The 15,209-nt window shown below is 39.5% G+C and overlaps 1 protein-coding gene across 1 annotated transcript in view; it reads left to right on the plus strand.

Moving 5' to 3' along the window:
* The window catches only part of YEATS4 (YEATS domain containing 4), a 75,535-nt gene extending 60,584 nt beyond the window's left edge, over window positions 1–14,951 (plus strand). Inside the window, exon 7 of the mRNA XM_037731623.1 lies at window positions 14,878–14,951. Within this exon, the coding sequence (XP_037587551.1) occupies window positions 14,878–14,936 (59 nt within the window). The 3' untranslated portion in view covers window positions 14,937–14,951. The remainder of the gene's footprint in view (window positions 1–14,877) is intronic.
* Window positions 14,952–15,209: the final 258 nt, after the last annotated feature.

Genomic DNA, 15,209 nt, shown 5'->3' on the forward strand with positions numbered 1-15,209 from the left:
CTGCTTGCCTGGGGTTCACCTGCAGCAGCTGCTGAACAGTAAGGGTTGTTACCAGTTTTCTTCTTCTGCTATCTTTGTCCCAGAAGGATACCCGCCTAGTGTCAATCTGATCTCTCCTTTATGAGGTGGCTCTTTGAATATATAGGGGTCAGGGAGCTGCTTGAGGAGACGGTCTCTTCTTTATAGGAGCTCACATGGTGAGCTGTGAGCTCTGTTGTTCATTCAGAACTGCTGGGCAGGTACGTTTAGGTCTGCTGCAGCAGAACTCATAAACTGCTTTTTGTTCCCAGGTGCTCTGTCCCAGGGATTTAGGGCTTTATGAGTTTCCATTATGCTGCTGCCTTCTCTTTAGTTTTTTTCCTTCAGAGCTCCCCTGCCCAGCAAGGAGGCAGCCTAGTCACTGTCTGCCTGTAGAGGCTTTGCTGAGCTGCTGTGGGCTGTGCCCAGCTGCCAAGTGAATTTCCCTGCAGTCCTGTTTATATGGGTGTAGTTAGAACCGCCTCGGCAATAGTGGCCCGCCCCTGTTGAGGCGGAGTCTCTCTGCAGTGGTGGGTTACCTTGGCAACGGCGGGCTGCCTCAGCATTGGTTGACTACCTCCATAGTGGTGGGCTGCCTTGGTAATGGTGGACGCCCCTCCCCAACAGAGCTGGACCGTACCGGGTTCAGCTGCGCCTGCTGTGAAACCCTCAATCCAGAGAGTTTCTGATTGCTGTTCTTTTGTGGGGGTGGGACCAGCCGAGCCTGATCGCTGGCTCCCTGCCTCAGAGCCTTTTTTTTTTTTTCAAAAGTTGTTGTTCCAGTCGCCTGTTGAAGAGGCGCCACGGTGTGTATTTTTTTCCTTGCGACAACTCACTGCGCTGGCTTAAACAGCGGCACTGAGATTCGTGGCACTTTTTTTGCCCTGGAATCTACTGTCCTGGTTCCCTGCTCAGTCCCCTTTTTAAACAAACGAATGGGCGACTTCCCGTGGCTCCAATCGCCAGCCAGAAGGGCACCCAGACTGGTGTATTTTCTATGGAGAACCGCTGCTCCGGGGCGCCGACAAAGCAGCCGCGTGGGGCAAAGCAGCTGCGCTGGCCGAAACAGCCGCGCTGGTGACCTGTGGAGCTCCTCCGCCTGGGAATTTCCTAGTCTGTGGGCAATAAAAATGCGGCGTCCACTCACCCTCTGTGCTTTCACTGGGAGCTGCAATCCCAAGCTGTTCCTAAACGGCCATCTTGGATCCCTCCTTGTTTTGTTTTAATAATAATAGATTTCAAGCTCTTGAGATTGAAATCAGAGAAAATGACTGGGCATGGTGGCTCACACCTGTAGTCCCAACACTTTGTGGGGCTGAGGATCTCTTGAGGCCAGGAGTTTGAAACCAGCCTAAGTTACATAGTGAGACCTGGTCTCTACCTAAACAAACAAACAAACAAAAACCAGAAAAAATGGCCAGATGTGGTGGCATGCACCTGTTGTCCTAGCTGCTCAGGAGGCTGAGGCAAGAGGATTGCTTGCACCCAAGAGTTTGAAGCTGCAGTGGGCTCTGAGTGGGCCACTGTATTGTAGACTGGTGACAGATCTAGAGCTTGTCTTTTGGAAAAAAGAAAGAAAGAAAATGAGATCATAGAGTTACCAACTAGGGAAAAAAAAAACATGATTAAATTGCTTCCCCCTAATCCAGCCCCTGCCAATAATTGATAAAGAAAAACAAAACAAAACAAAAAAGAAGAGTAAATATATTATTTTCTTGGAGTTGGAAAGTACAATGCAAAACCCAGAAATCATAAAGCTTTAGATTTCAAATCTGAATGAGTTTAGGAATTTCTTGAGAGTTGCTAAATCTGGGGAAAGGGGATGGTGAAGGGAAGAGGAAATACAGATGAAACAAGATTGGCTGTTTGTTGCTAATTGTTGAAGCTTGGTAATAGGTATGTGGGAATTTATTATATTATTTTCTGTACTTTTGCGTACGCTTGAGATTTTTCATAATAAGGGTTTTTAATAGTGTCGGAGAAAATCATTTTTTCTCCCTGATGTCAACTGATGAAGAATAAGTCAATCTTATCTTGATCTTACTGGATCAGCACTCTGTCTCACAAGATGACAGTAGCTTCCAATTGCATGGTTAGCATGTTTACTTCTATGGTTTTTTTAAACAATTCTAGCAAATTCTTCAGTAATGATCATTGAATGTAATAGAAGTTTTGAAGAATGGATGGGAGGGAGGAAAAAATAAAGGAGGGAGATAGGAAAGAAGCAAGAAAATCCCTTAGGGAGCTTCTTAATAGTACAGAATACAATAATAAAGAAATTTGATTAGCTAGGTCTAGAATGGAGCCCAGGAATTTGCATTTGTACAAGGCATCCAGGTAATTTGAGAAATGGTCATAGTGGCACAATTGCACAAGTTGTGCTACATAAAAATGCAACCACTTCTAGATGAAGACAAAAAAATAAAAATAGTCTGAAGGAAAACTGGGACATATATGTATCTAACTCCTTAAATTAAAAGAATTGTTATAAATCATTAAGGAAAACAAGTGAACCACTGGCAAAAGGAGCAAAAGACTTAAACAGGTAGTTCCCTGCAGAGGACATAAACATAATCAATTTTATGCTTCATCCCACTAAATCTTAAAAATATGCAAATTTAAATAGCAAATATTTCTCATCTATGTAGGATGAGATAAATGGTATAGATAAATTGATAACAGAGAAGACATCACTGATGATACCAACAGAGAAACCAGAAACAGGCCACCTGGAAGATGGAGATAGTTTTGTTTGTTTGAGACAGAGTCTTACTCTGCTGCCCAGGCTGGAGTGCAATGGTGCAATCCCAGCTCACTGCAGCCTCAACCTTTCTGGCTCAGGTGATTCTCCCAACTCAAACTCCTCAGACTATAGGCGGGCACCACCAGGCCCAGCTAATTTTTGAATATTTTGTAGAATTTCAACATATTATTGCCCAGGCTAGACTTGAACTCCTGGGCTCAAGCCATCGGCCCACCTTGACCTCCCAAAGTGCTGGGATTATAGGTGTGAGCCACCATGCCTAGCCAGAGATAGAGTATTATTTTTTTTAAATCTGAAATTCAAATTTAACAAAACATACTATATTTTTATTTGCTAACTCTATTTTTAAAATTTTAGATTTAAAAAAGCAAAACAAAACAAAAAAAGACAGTGATAGCAAGAGAGTGAGGAAACATCTACCCTCATACAATGTAAATTGTAAATTAGTTCAATGTTTTTGGAGGATAATTTAGGAATATCTACTAAAAGACTCTTTGACTCAACAGTTTCACTTTTAAAATTCACATTTGTGGCCGAGCATGATGACTCACCCCTGTAATCCCAGCACTTTGGGAGGCCGAGGCAGGTGGATCATGAGATCAGGAGTTCGAGGCCAGCCTGACCAACATAGTAAAACCTTGTCTTTATTAAAAATACAAAAAAATTAGCTGGGCATGGTGGCAAGGCGCCTGTAATCCCAGCTACTTGGGAGACTGAGACAAGGATAATCACTTGAACCTGGGAGGCAGAGGTTGCAGGGAGCAGAGATCAAGCCACTGCACTCCAGCCCGGCCAGTAGTGTGAGACTGCATCTCAAAAAAACAAAAAAACAAAAAAAACACTTTTGTTTACTTTTTTATTGAAAGCAACTAGAGTTTTAGGAATGTATTATTTATTTTCACAGAAGGAAGAAGGGAAAAGGACAAAATAAGGAAAAAAAACAATGTATTACTTACAAATGTTTATCCAAATATGCAAGATATGCACAAGAATTTTCACTACAGCATTGTTTACAAAAAAAATAGGAAAAAAATTGGAAGCAAGGCAAATGTCTATCAATAGAAGCTGTGTAAATTATGTTATAATATGATACAATGGAATCCTCTGTGGTTGTCAAAATGAATAAAGCAGATCTATGCTGGTTTGTTGGGGTGAAGGGAAGGCAGTTTGAAAAACAGTGTTTATGATTCCATTCGTGTAAATAACAGTAAACAAAGAAAAGTAACTTGGCAGAATCATCACCAAATTTAGGAAGAATTATAGAGACTGTCACTATCTTCATTGTGTGTCTAAATATTTAGCTTTTTAAAAAAATAAGAATGCATTTCATCTGAGTGAAAGAGAATAAAAATAGTTTTAAAATTAAATGAAAAGGAAAAACAGATATCTTGATTATCTGTACCTAGCCTCCTTGATGAAGTGTCATGTGACAGTTCAAAGAAATTAAAGATGACCTGTAAATGTTATAAGGGACCAGGGCCAGGACTCCTTCAGGAACTCTGCTGGAGGCACTCATGGGTAAGGTCCTTGCTCTTCAGTGCGTTGTCCAGTGAACTGGGATAAATAACATCATGATCCTAATGTAAAAATAGGCAGTTAAAGGTATGGGTTTCATCTATCTCCTGCCCCAGCCTGGACTCTCTGATCTGACTTTTTAATTATTTTTAGTTATTTTTACTTAAGATAAATTTGAACCAATTGACAACCCAGATTTCAGTAGGCTTATGTAATATGCCCCTTGTCAATCCCCACCTCTAGGTGGCCCTCCCTGATCTCCAACCTAGTCTGTTTACTCTCTCACTTTCACTGGCTATCCTGCATTAACTGTTCTACCCTCAACAAGGCTTCATTGCTCTTTAGTAATTCCTCACTCTACCCTTAGTAATTTCTCATGGTTGCTGTCTGATAATTCCCAATCTACTGAATAGTCTGCTTATTAATTCACTAAATGAATAGAGTCATAAAGCTGAGAGCTAATTATCTTAGTTCCCTCATTTTATAAGGAAGTAAAGTCATGAAGAAATTAAATGTCTTTTAAAGTCACTCAATCTGTTGGGGCCAGAGGTAGAATTTTAATTCAGCATTTCCTGGGTGAGTAGTCATGGTGCAGCTCCCCTAAAGCTTAGAGAAGAGTGTGCAAACTGGAAATCAACTGAGAAAACAAGTTTCCAAGAAAGAAGGAATCTGTAAGCTGAGGTTTACTGTTACTGATACAGTCAAATCCCTATTATTAAAATTTTGGCTTATTCTCCCACCAGTTAATCTGGTTAAATCATGTTCTCAAAACTAATGAGAATTGTCACTCCTGCTTGGTTTAATTACATGCATGAATTGAAACCACAAGTCTATTTACTCTTATTCTGCACATCAGCAGATGACCTCAGTTCTTACATCATTGAGATCACTGATACTATTCAAATTGATTCTGTAAACTTCCATCCATACAAAGTTTCTCTTTGTTCTCACCAAATCCTGCTTTCTTTCATCTTCTTAAATGTTCTCCCCATCTGTAATTTTAATTCCAAATTATACTATGTACTATGGCAAGTTTATAATTAAGAGAAAATAAACTTTCCTGAGCCTCAGTTTGCTGTGGTGAACTTACTGCCTGCCTCATGGAATTCTGTTTAAGAGTAAATGACATAGCATATGTAAAAGCATGCTGAATGGTGAGAATAAAGAAGATAATAATGCTGGCCATCTGCTGAAATCCTTGACAAAATACTTTCAAACCAAATCCAGCGACATAAAAAGGATAATAAGTCCCATTATCAAGCAGGATTTATCTCAGGAATGCAAGGTTGGTTCAGCATATACACATCAATAAGTATAATACACTATTATGAGCCAAATTGTATCCCTCTTCCAATTCACATAGTGAGTCCTAACCCCCAGTACCTCAGACTGTGAATGTTTTTGAATATAGTGTCAAAGAGGTAATTATAATCATTAGGTTGGACCTTAATCCGATATGACTGGTAATATGGTTTGGCTGTATCTCCACCTAAATCTCATCTTGAATTGTAGCTCCCATAATCCCCACTTGTTGTGGGAAGGGCCCAGTGGAGGTAATTGAATCATGGCGCAGGTTTTTCCTGTGCTGTTCTTGTGATAGTGAATAAGTCTCATGAGATCTGATGGTTTTATAAAGGACAATTCCCCTGCACATGTTCACTCTTGTCTGCGGCCATGTAAGACATGCCTTTGCTTATTCTTCACCTTCCACCATGATGGTGAAGCCTCCCCAGCCATTTGGAACTGTGAGTCCATTAAACCTCTTTTTCTTTATAAATTACCCAGTCTTGGTATGTCATTATTAGCAGCATGAAAATGAAATAATACAACTGATGTCCTTATAAAAGGAGACTAAAACACAGACACTCACAGAAGAAAGACCATGTGAAGACACAGGAAGGAGACAGCCATCTACAAGCCAAGGAGAGAGGCCTCAGGAGAAACTAATCCTGTCCACAACTTGATCTCAGACTTATAACATCCAGAATTGTTATAAAATAAATTTGCGTTGTTTAAACCACCCCGTATGTGGTAGTTTGTTATGGTAGCCCTAACAAACTAACATATATACAATACTTATAGAACAAAGGACAAAAAATACACATGATCATCTCAATAAATGCAGAAAAAGCATTTGACAGAATCCAATACCCCTTTATGATTAAAAAAAAAAAACTCAGTAGTATAAGAGAACTTCCTCAGTGGGAAGCATCACATAGTGGTAAAAGACTGGATCCTTTCCCCATAAGATTAGGAAAAAGATAAGGATGCTGACTCTCTCCACATCTATTTAACATTGTGTGGGAGGTTCTAGCAAGAGCAATTTGGCAAGCAAAAGGAATAAAAGTCATCCAGATAAGAAAGGAAGAAGTAAAATGATCTCTATTTGGAGATGACATAATCTTATACAAAGAAAACCCTAAGGAATACACACACACACACACACAAACTATTAGAGGTAATAAATGGATGCAACAAGGTTGCAGGATGAAGTTATATGCAAAAATCAATTATTCCCATACTCCAGCGATGAACAATCTGAAAATAAAAATTAAGAAAACTTTCATTTATAATAACATCTAAAACAATAAAATATTTAGGAATATAACACCTAAAGTTCACTCAACCAAATAAAAAATAGATAAATAAACTGGACGCAGTGGCTCACACCTATAATCCCAGCACTTTGTCAGAGAGAGTGGGTGGATTGCTTGAGCCCAGGAGTTCGAGACCAGCCTGGCAACATGGCAAAATCCTGTCCCTACTAAAAAAAATACAAAAATTAACTGGGCATGGTGGTGTGCACCTGTAGTCCCAGCTACTTGGGAGGCTGAGCTGGGAGGATTGCTTGAGCTCAGGAGATGGCGGTTGCAGTGAGTCAGGATCATGCCACTGCACTCCAGCCTGAGCAACAGAACAAGACCATGTCTAAAAAAAAAAAAGACAAATTGATTTTCATCACCAAAAACTTTTGTGCTTCAAAGGATGTTCTCAAAAAAGTGAAAAAAAAAAAAAAACCCAAAAAAAAAAAAAAAAAACAAAAACTTTTGTGCTTCAAAGGATGTTCTCAAAAAAGTGAAAAAAAAAAAAAAACCCAAAGAATGGGAGAAAATATTTGCAAGTCATGTATCTGACAAAAGTCACATATCCAGAATACATAAAGAACTCTTACAACTCAACAATAAAAAGACAATTAAAAATTCAACAAAAAATTTGAATACATATTTCTCCAAAGAAGATATACAAATGGCCAATAAACATATAAAAAGATGCATAATATCATTTGGAAATGCAAATCAAAATGATGATAACACTTCATACCCACTAGAATGGTTGTAATAAAGAGACAGACAATAACAAGGGTTGATGAGGATGTGGAGAAATTGAAACTCTTATATATTTCTGGTAAAAATGTAAAAAGATGCAGCTGCTGTAGAAAAAGTTTCAGAGTTCGTTAAAATGTTAAACATAGAGTTACCATATGACCTCAAAATTCTTCTAGATATATACCCAGGAGAATGGAAAACATGTCCACAAGAAAACCTGTACATGAATTTTTACAGCAGCATAGCCAAAATTCAGCATAGCCAAAATCAGAAACAATCCCAATGTCCATCAACTGATGAATTAATAAATCAAATGTGGTATATCAATACTATGGATTATTACTCAGCAGTAAAAATGAATGATGTGCTAAACATGCAGAATGAAACTTATAAACACGCCAAATGAAAGATGCCAGACACAAAGGCCACCTATTATATGACCCCACTTACATGAAACTTCCAAAATGGGTAAATCTGTAGAGACGGAAAGTGATTAGTGGTTGCCAGGAGATGGGTGGGGTAGGGAGGATGGGGAGTGACTGGGGACAGAATTTTTTTAGGTGGGGTTGATGGGAAAGTTCTTGAATTAGATAATGGTTATGGTTGCACAACCTTGTGAATATACTAAAAAACTACTGCCTTGTACACTTTATGGTATGTGAATTACATCTCAATTTTAAAAATAATGCTGAGTGTTACCATTTACTGATTATGTGTCCCATACTCAACTAAAGACAAGCCAGTGAGTACATCTTATTATCCCCACTTAGCAAAACAGGTTCAGGGAGATTAAGTGCTTTGCCCAAGGTCACATACTAGGAAGTCATAGAGCTGAGATACAAGTCTAACTCCAAAGCCCTAATATTCACTTAGCCACCAAGCTGTATTGATGGAAAGTTTTTAATAGTTTCCATTACATACCTAATAATACTCAATAAAATAAAAATATTTATTGTGTGTATATAAACATTAATATGTATGCCATATATATATACGTATATCTCCTACAAATTAATGAAAAAAGTAAATTCAATAGAAAAATGGGAAAAAAATATGATCAAGTAATTCACACACACAAAAAAATACAAATGGTGATTTAATAAACATTTGAAAAGGTATATGGCCAGGCATGGTGGCTCATGCCTGTAATCCCAGCACTTTGGGAGGCCAAGGTGTGAAGATCACATGAGTCCAGGAGTTTGAGAACAGCCTAGGCAACATAGCAAGACCCCTGTCTCTAATTTAAAATGTGTTAAAAAAAAAAAAAAAAGGATGTATGAACTTAATAGTAATCAGGTAAATGCAAATTAACACAATTGTTGGTTCATTGTAAAGACAAAATTTAAAGATGTCTAATATTCAGCCACAGAGAGTGAAGGAAAATTGGTACTCATACATTGTTGGTGTGCATTAAAATTAGTAGCCACTTAATACTACCTATCAGAATTTAAAATTTACTGAGTGCAGTGGTGCATGCCTGTAGTCCCTGCTCTTCAGGAGGCTGAGGCAGGAGGATCGCTTGGGCTGTAGTGCACTATGCTGCTCTGGTGTCCACACTAAGTTTAGCGTTAATATGGTGACCTCCTGGGGGCAGGGGATCACCAGGTTACCTAAAGAGGGGTGAGCCAGCCCAGGTCAGAAATTAAGCAGGTCAAAACTCCCATGCTGATGAGTAGTGGGATCATACCTGTGAATAGACAGACACTGTGCTCCAGCCTGGGCAACATAGTGAGACCCTATATCTTAAAAAAAAAAAAAGAATTGAAAATTTACCATTTGATCAAGTAATTTCACTGATAGGAAATACTTTCATGTGTACCTAGGGATGTTCATTGCTTGTTTTAGTAGTGAAAAATAGAAATAAACCAAATGTCTACCTGTAGCTACATAATTTCATTAAATTTTCAGAAAAATATTACCAGGAGTTATTCTGGGGAAAGCAGTGAAACTGGAGCTGGTGTTGGGGCGCATGAGTAAAGAGCTAGTAAAACTGTTTCCCTTTCTGCATGAGAACTCGACCTTTGGTGGCTGACAAGGATCTTGCTGTGGGATCCTAAGCTGCGTGGATGGGTGGACTGCTGCAGAGGGTCCCAGGAGGACGTTCTCATGCCCCAATGCCAATCTGTCCTTCCTTTGGAGTATCTGATGCAGCATCCATGTGTGGTCAGATTGTGAGTCCATGTTTAGTTGAATCTTAAAAGACCTCCTGTTGGGCATAGCTGGAAATTGAAACTAAATTTGTAAGTTAAAAATTAGTTCATAGGCACCCTCTGTCTCAGCCAGTAGGATCTTCATGCTGTTCCTTAAATGTACGCTGAACTTTCTTGTCTCTCACACTCCCCGCTCTTTTGTTGAGATATTTCCATCCTTCCAGGCTGAAATTGCCTGCCTGCCAGTAAGCTCACCCTCCTGTAAACTTCCTTAGCATCTTGCTTGCCTCTGTTTTACAGTGAAAATGGGTGATCTCCCAGGTCCAGCTGTGAACCTAGGATTTTAACCCTAGATTTATATTCCCAGTCTTCAGATGGTAAACTTCTTGGTGAAAGAGAAGGCATTCATCTTATTTATCCTGATAAGTGTGTGTAAAGCCCTTGGGAAGCCTCACATCTAGAAAATGCTCCACAGCATTTTGTTATTCCCTGCCACTTAACTTCCAGGGCCTGTCCTGGGACTGTTCCACACCAAGGCATGAGTCTAGTTACAGCTCCTGGTTCTTCCTCTCTGTATTCTAGCTTGTCCCAATGCCAGGCACAAGGTCTTGTCTGGCTGTGTTCCAAGACATCACAAATAAGTACATAGCTCACTACATGTTATCAGTGAAAACCCCTAGATTTGGCCTAAAATGGGGCCATTCATGTGGCCTAGTTATGCTAGCATTGTTCCTATACCTAAAATGTTAGGAGATTAGACAAATATATAGTATGCTTTTTGTTGAGGTTTGGTGACCATAACTAGCTATTTTTATATCTCCAAAGGACAGTCTAAAGGCCCAGAACTGCCCTGTCCAATCTTATAGAGTTGGGATCCACAAACTTTTTCTGAAAAGGGCCAGAGAGTAAGCATTTTATGGTCTCTGTTGTAGATACTGAACTCAGCTATTAGAGCATGAAAGCAGTCAGACATAGCTGAGAGCTGAGTTCCAATAAAATTGGAGCACTATGTTCTCAAAACACTGAAATTTGAATCCCATAGAATTTCATGTATCACAAAATATTTCCCTTCATTTGATATTTTATCAAACATCGAAAAAATGTAAAAAATATTCTTTATTCACAAGCCATACAAAACCTGCGGCAGGCCAGATACAGCCTAAAGACTGTAGCTGGGCTGGTCCCCGATCTGATGTTTCTCTAGACTGGGAGTATCTGTGATTTGCTCTGTGAATTCAGAGTAAAAACCTGAGATTTGGCCTTTGTAAATGTTCTGAACTGATGAAATTAGTCCAAGTTACCCTATAAAAAGGGATTTGCATCCAGGCGCAGTTGCTCACACCTGTAATCTCAGCACTTTGAGAGACTTAGGCAGGCAGTTCACCTGAGGTCAGGAGTTTAAGACCAGTCTGGCCAACATAGTGAAACCCCATCCCTACTAAAAATACTAAAATTAGCCAGGCATGGTAGTACATGCCTGTAATCCCAGCTACTTGGGAGGATAAGGAGCAGAATCCCTTGAACCCAGGAGGTGGAGGTTGCAGTGAGCCAAAATCGTGCCGCTGCACTCCAGCCTGGGCGACAGAGCAAGACTGTCTCAAAAAAGAAAAAAAAGAGGGGGCGGAATTTGTGGAAGAACCGTGATGTATAAGCACACTGGCTTATTTCTTCTATTTAATGTTATACAAAACTTGTTATCTACCTGTTTCATGAATGTGGCAAAGGAATTATAACATGAGGAATTCATTTCCTAAGTGCATTGCAATTTGGCTTCTTCCTTCACTTTGATTCCCAAATCATCAGACATCTTCCTGGGGCCACATCCAAACAAGCAGTTTTCAGGGCTTATTTTATATGACGTCTCAGAAGCGTTTTACAAAATTGACCACTTTCTTTTACTTGAAACTTCCTTTCTCTTTCTTTCTCTTTCTTTCACCATGATTTTTTTGTTTCTTTTTTTTCCTCCAGTCCTTTTGGCCAATTCTTCTCAGTCTCTTTCAGCATTTCCTCTTCCTCTGTTTTTTCTATAAATGTGTTTCATTCTCTAAGGTTCTATTCTGAACCGTCTTCTTTTCTTCTTACTTATCCATGGTTTCAAACACTGTTTTATGCTAATTGTCGCAAGTCTAGATTTCTAGCCCAAATTCCCATGCTGCACCCTAGACTCTCCATTCTGTTACCTCCTAAATGACATATTTGGATGTTTTGCAGGCTGGTACCTCAATTGAGCATGCTCCAAGCTTAAGTTATCATCTCCTAGTTCAATCTTCTCCTTATCATGAATTTTCTACTCTGTTAGATGGCTTTAGTGCCAATGCAGTTGCTCATTGTTATGGTTTAAATGTCCCCTCCAGAACTCATGTTGAAATTTGGTTGCATTGTGACAGTGTTGGGTGCGATCTTTGGGAGCAGAGCCTCATGAATGCATTAAAGCTGTTATCTCAGGGATGTGTTAGTTATTGTGGAAGTGGACTGATGAAAGATGAGTTTGGCCCTCATTTTCTCTCTGTCTCACGCACTCACTTGCCTTTCTGCTCTCATCCATGGGATGACGGAACAAGAAGACCCTCACCAGATGGCCAAGCAGATGCTAGTACCATACCCTTGGACTTCCCAACCTCCAGAATCATAAGCCAAATACATGCCTTTTCTTTGTAAATTACCCAGTCTGTGTTATTCTGTTTTAGCAGTTGAAAATGAACTAAGACACCCACGTTGTCAGTAGTAGATAGGATCTCTCCATTCTGGGATCCTCTGGTGAGAACTACAACCCTCCACTCACAAAGGCCATGTTTGTATTATGTGACCCTTCCCCCTGCTTTGATTGGACTTAGGTGGATGCTTAACCCAACCTAGATTAATCAGACTGTCTCCTGGGATTATCTTTAGCCATTGCTAATTCTTGAACCAGAGCTGGTACAGCTATGTGCATGGAGAAGAGCAGAAAGCTGGTGTACAGAGAGAGAATGAAGTTAATACACAGAAAGAAGCAGAGAGAGAGGAAGATGTGGTCTTGGATAGAGTAATCTTGGTCCTGCTCGCTTCACTCACCACCTGCCTGTGTCAAAGCCTGCAGGGCAGCCCATGTCCCTGGTCACCACCTTCAGGATACAAAAAGGTTTGCCTCTAAACCTTTGTAATTGATTCCTATGCAGTTGTCCTCACCCTTATCTGTAGGGGCTGCATTCCTAGACCCCCAGTGGATGCCTGAAACTTCAGATAGAACTAAACTCTGTAAGCACTATGTTTTTTCCCAAACATACATGTCTATGATAAAGTTTAATTTATAAATTAGGCACAGTAAGAGATTAATGACAACAATAATAAAGTAGAACCATTATAACAATAAGCTGCTCACAATTTCATGGATCGATGATTCATTCTTACTGAGGAAGACCTTTAGCAACCTCAGCATACAATTTATTTTCTTTCCTTATTAAGTCAAAAACTTTTACCTTTTCACTTAAAGGAAGCACTTTACAGCTTCTCTTTGGCATCTCCAAATTGCCAGCATCACTACTCTTGCGCTTTGGGGCCATTATTAAATAAAATAAGGGTTACCTGCACACAAGCACTGTGATACGATGACAGTGAATCTGTTAATGGCTGACTGCTAAGTGACTAACCGGCGGGTAATGCAGACAGCCTGGATCTGCCGGGCGCAGGGATGATTTATGCCCTGGGTAGGATGGAGCGGGACTGCAAGAGATTCCATCCTGCTACTCAGAACAGTGTACACTTTAAAACTTTATGAAACTTTCTGGAATTTTCCATGGAATATTTTTGGACTGCAGTTGACCACAGATAACTGAAACTGAAACGGAAAGGAAAACTGTGAATACGGGAGGACCACTGTATTAAATTCTACCTATTGAATTAGCTGACATGAGTTTTGTGTTCCTGGCTGGATCTTGACTGATGTAGCTATCTTTGCAAATAAGCATATACAACTCTACATCACTTAAGACCTGCATATGTTCCACTATATGAATGTTCTATGATTTATTTAATCATTTGGCTATTGATAAACATTTGTTTCTAATTATTTTGCTACTACAATCAGTGGTATGATGACCATCTTTGCATATGTATGTATTTCTACAAGATAAATTTCTAGAAGTAAAATTGCTAGGTCAAGGAGAGTCTGCACTTTAAATTTATGATAATATTGTCAAATTTATCTCGAAAGTTTGTACCAAATAATATTTCAACAACTGTGCATTAGAGTACCTGCTTCTCTACACCCTGCTCAACTCTGCGAATCTCATCAATTTTGTTTGTTTGAGTAGTTGTTTGTTTTGAAACAAAGTCTCACTGTGTGGCTCAGGCTGGAGTGCAGTGGCACAAAAGTATTTCACTGCAGCCTCCACCCGCTGGTTTCAAGTGACCTACGTCAGCCTCGTGAGTAGCTGGAACCACAGGGGTGTGCCACTATGCCTGGCTAATTTTTAAATTTTTTGTAGAGATAAGTTTTCACCATATTGCCCAGGCTGTGTATTATTAATAGTTTTGCTTTGCATTTTTAAAAATTCTGAGTTAGATTATTTTTTTATACACTTATTGTCCATCTGCATTTCTTTTTCTGTGAACTGCCATGTAACTGGTTTTGTTTTTTGCTTTTCTTCGCTTAATATTACATGTCATGAACTTTATCTAGAATAATTAAAAACGTCATCAATAAAAACTGCATATTATTCCATTCTATGATTATATCATAATTATTATTTTATTATTGGACATTTAGATTGTTTCCACTTTTTCTTTTCTCTTTTTCTTTTAGTGAGACAGGGTCTTGCTCTGTCACCCAGGCTGGCATGCAGTGACATGATCACAGCTCACTGCAGCCTCAAACTCCCCCACTCAAATGATCCTGTCACCTTAGCCTCCCAAGTAGCTGGGACTACAGGCATGCACCACCACACCTGGCTAATTTTTGTATTTTTTGTAGAGACAGGGTCTTGCTCTATTATCGAGGCTGGTCTTGAACTTCTGGCCTCAGGTGATCCTCCCACCTTGACCTCTCAAAGTCCTGGGATTACAGGTATGAGCCAGCATACCTGGCCTAATTTCTCTTAACATTTATACATTCTTTTTTTTTCTCTAGCAGCAAGAATGATTGAGAACAGGAACAGCTCAGGACATTCACAAGCAAGTCATGAATAGCTAGGAATTCCCTTTAAGAGCAAAGGTTTTATCATCAGACAGACCGACCTGCAGGGTGAGTAACTTCTCTAAGCTTCCATTTCCTTCTCTGAGGACTAAATGAGAAACTGCATGTAAGGTAGTTTGCACAGTCCCTGGTACATGGTAAATGAAAACTGGGCATGCATTTTATGAAAAATATTATGAAAGATACTTTTGATCTAGAATTCTTTTGTTGGTTTTTCAGGATTAGTATATACTGAGGCTGGGAAGTGTTTGTCATATCCTATTTTC

The sequence above is a fragment of the Cebus imitator genome, unplaced genomic scaffold, assembly GCF_001604975.1.
Source record: "Cebus imitator isolate Cc_AM_T3 unplaced genomic scaffold, Cebus_imitator-1.0 Scaffold414, whole genome shotgun sequence".
Classification (NCBI taxonomy): domain Eukaryota; kingdom Metazoa; phylum Chordata; class Mammalia; order Primates; family Cebidae; genus Cebus; species Cebus imitator.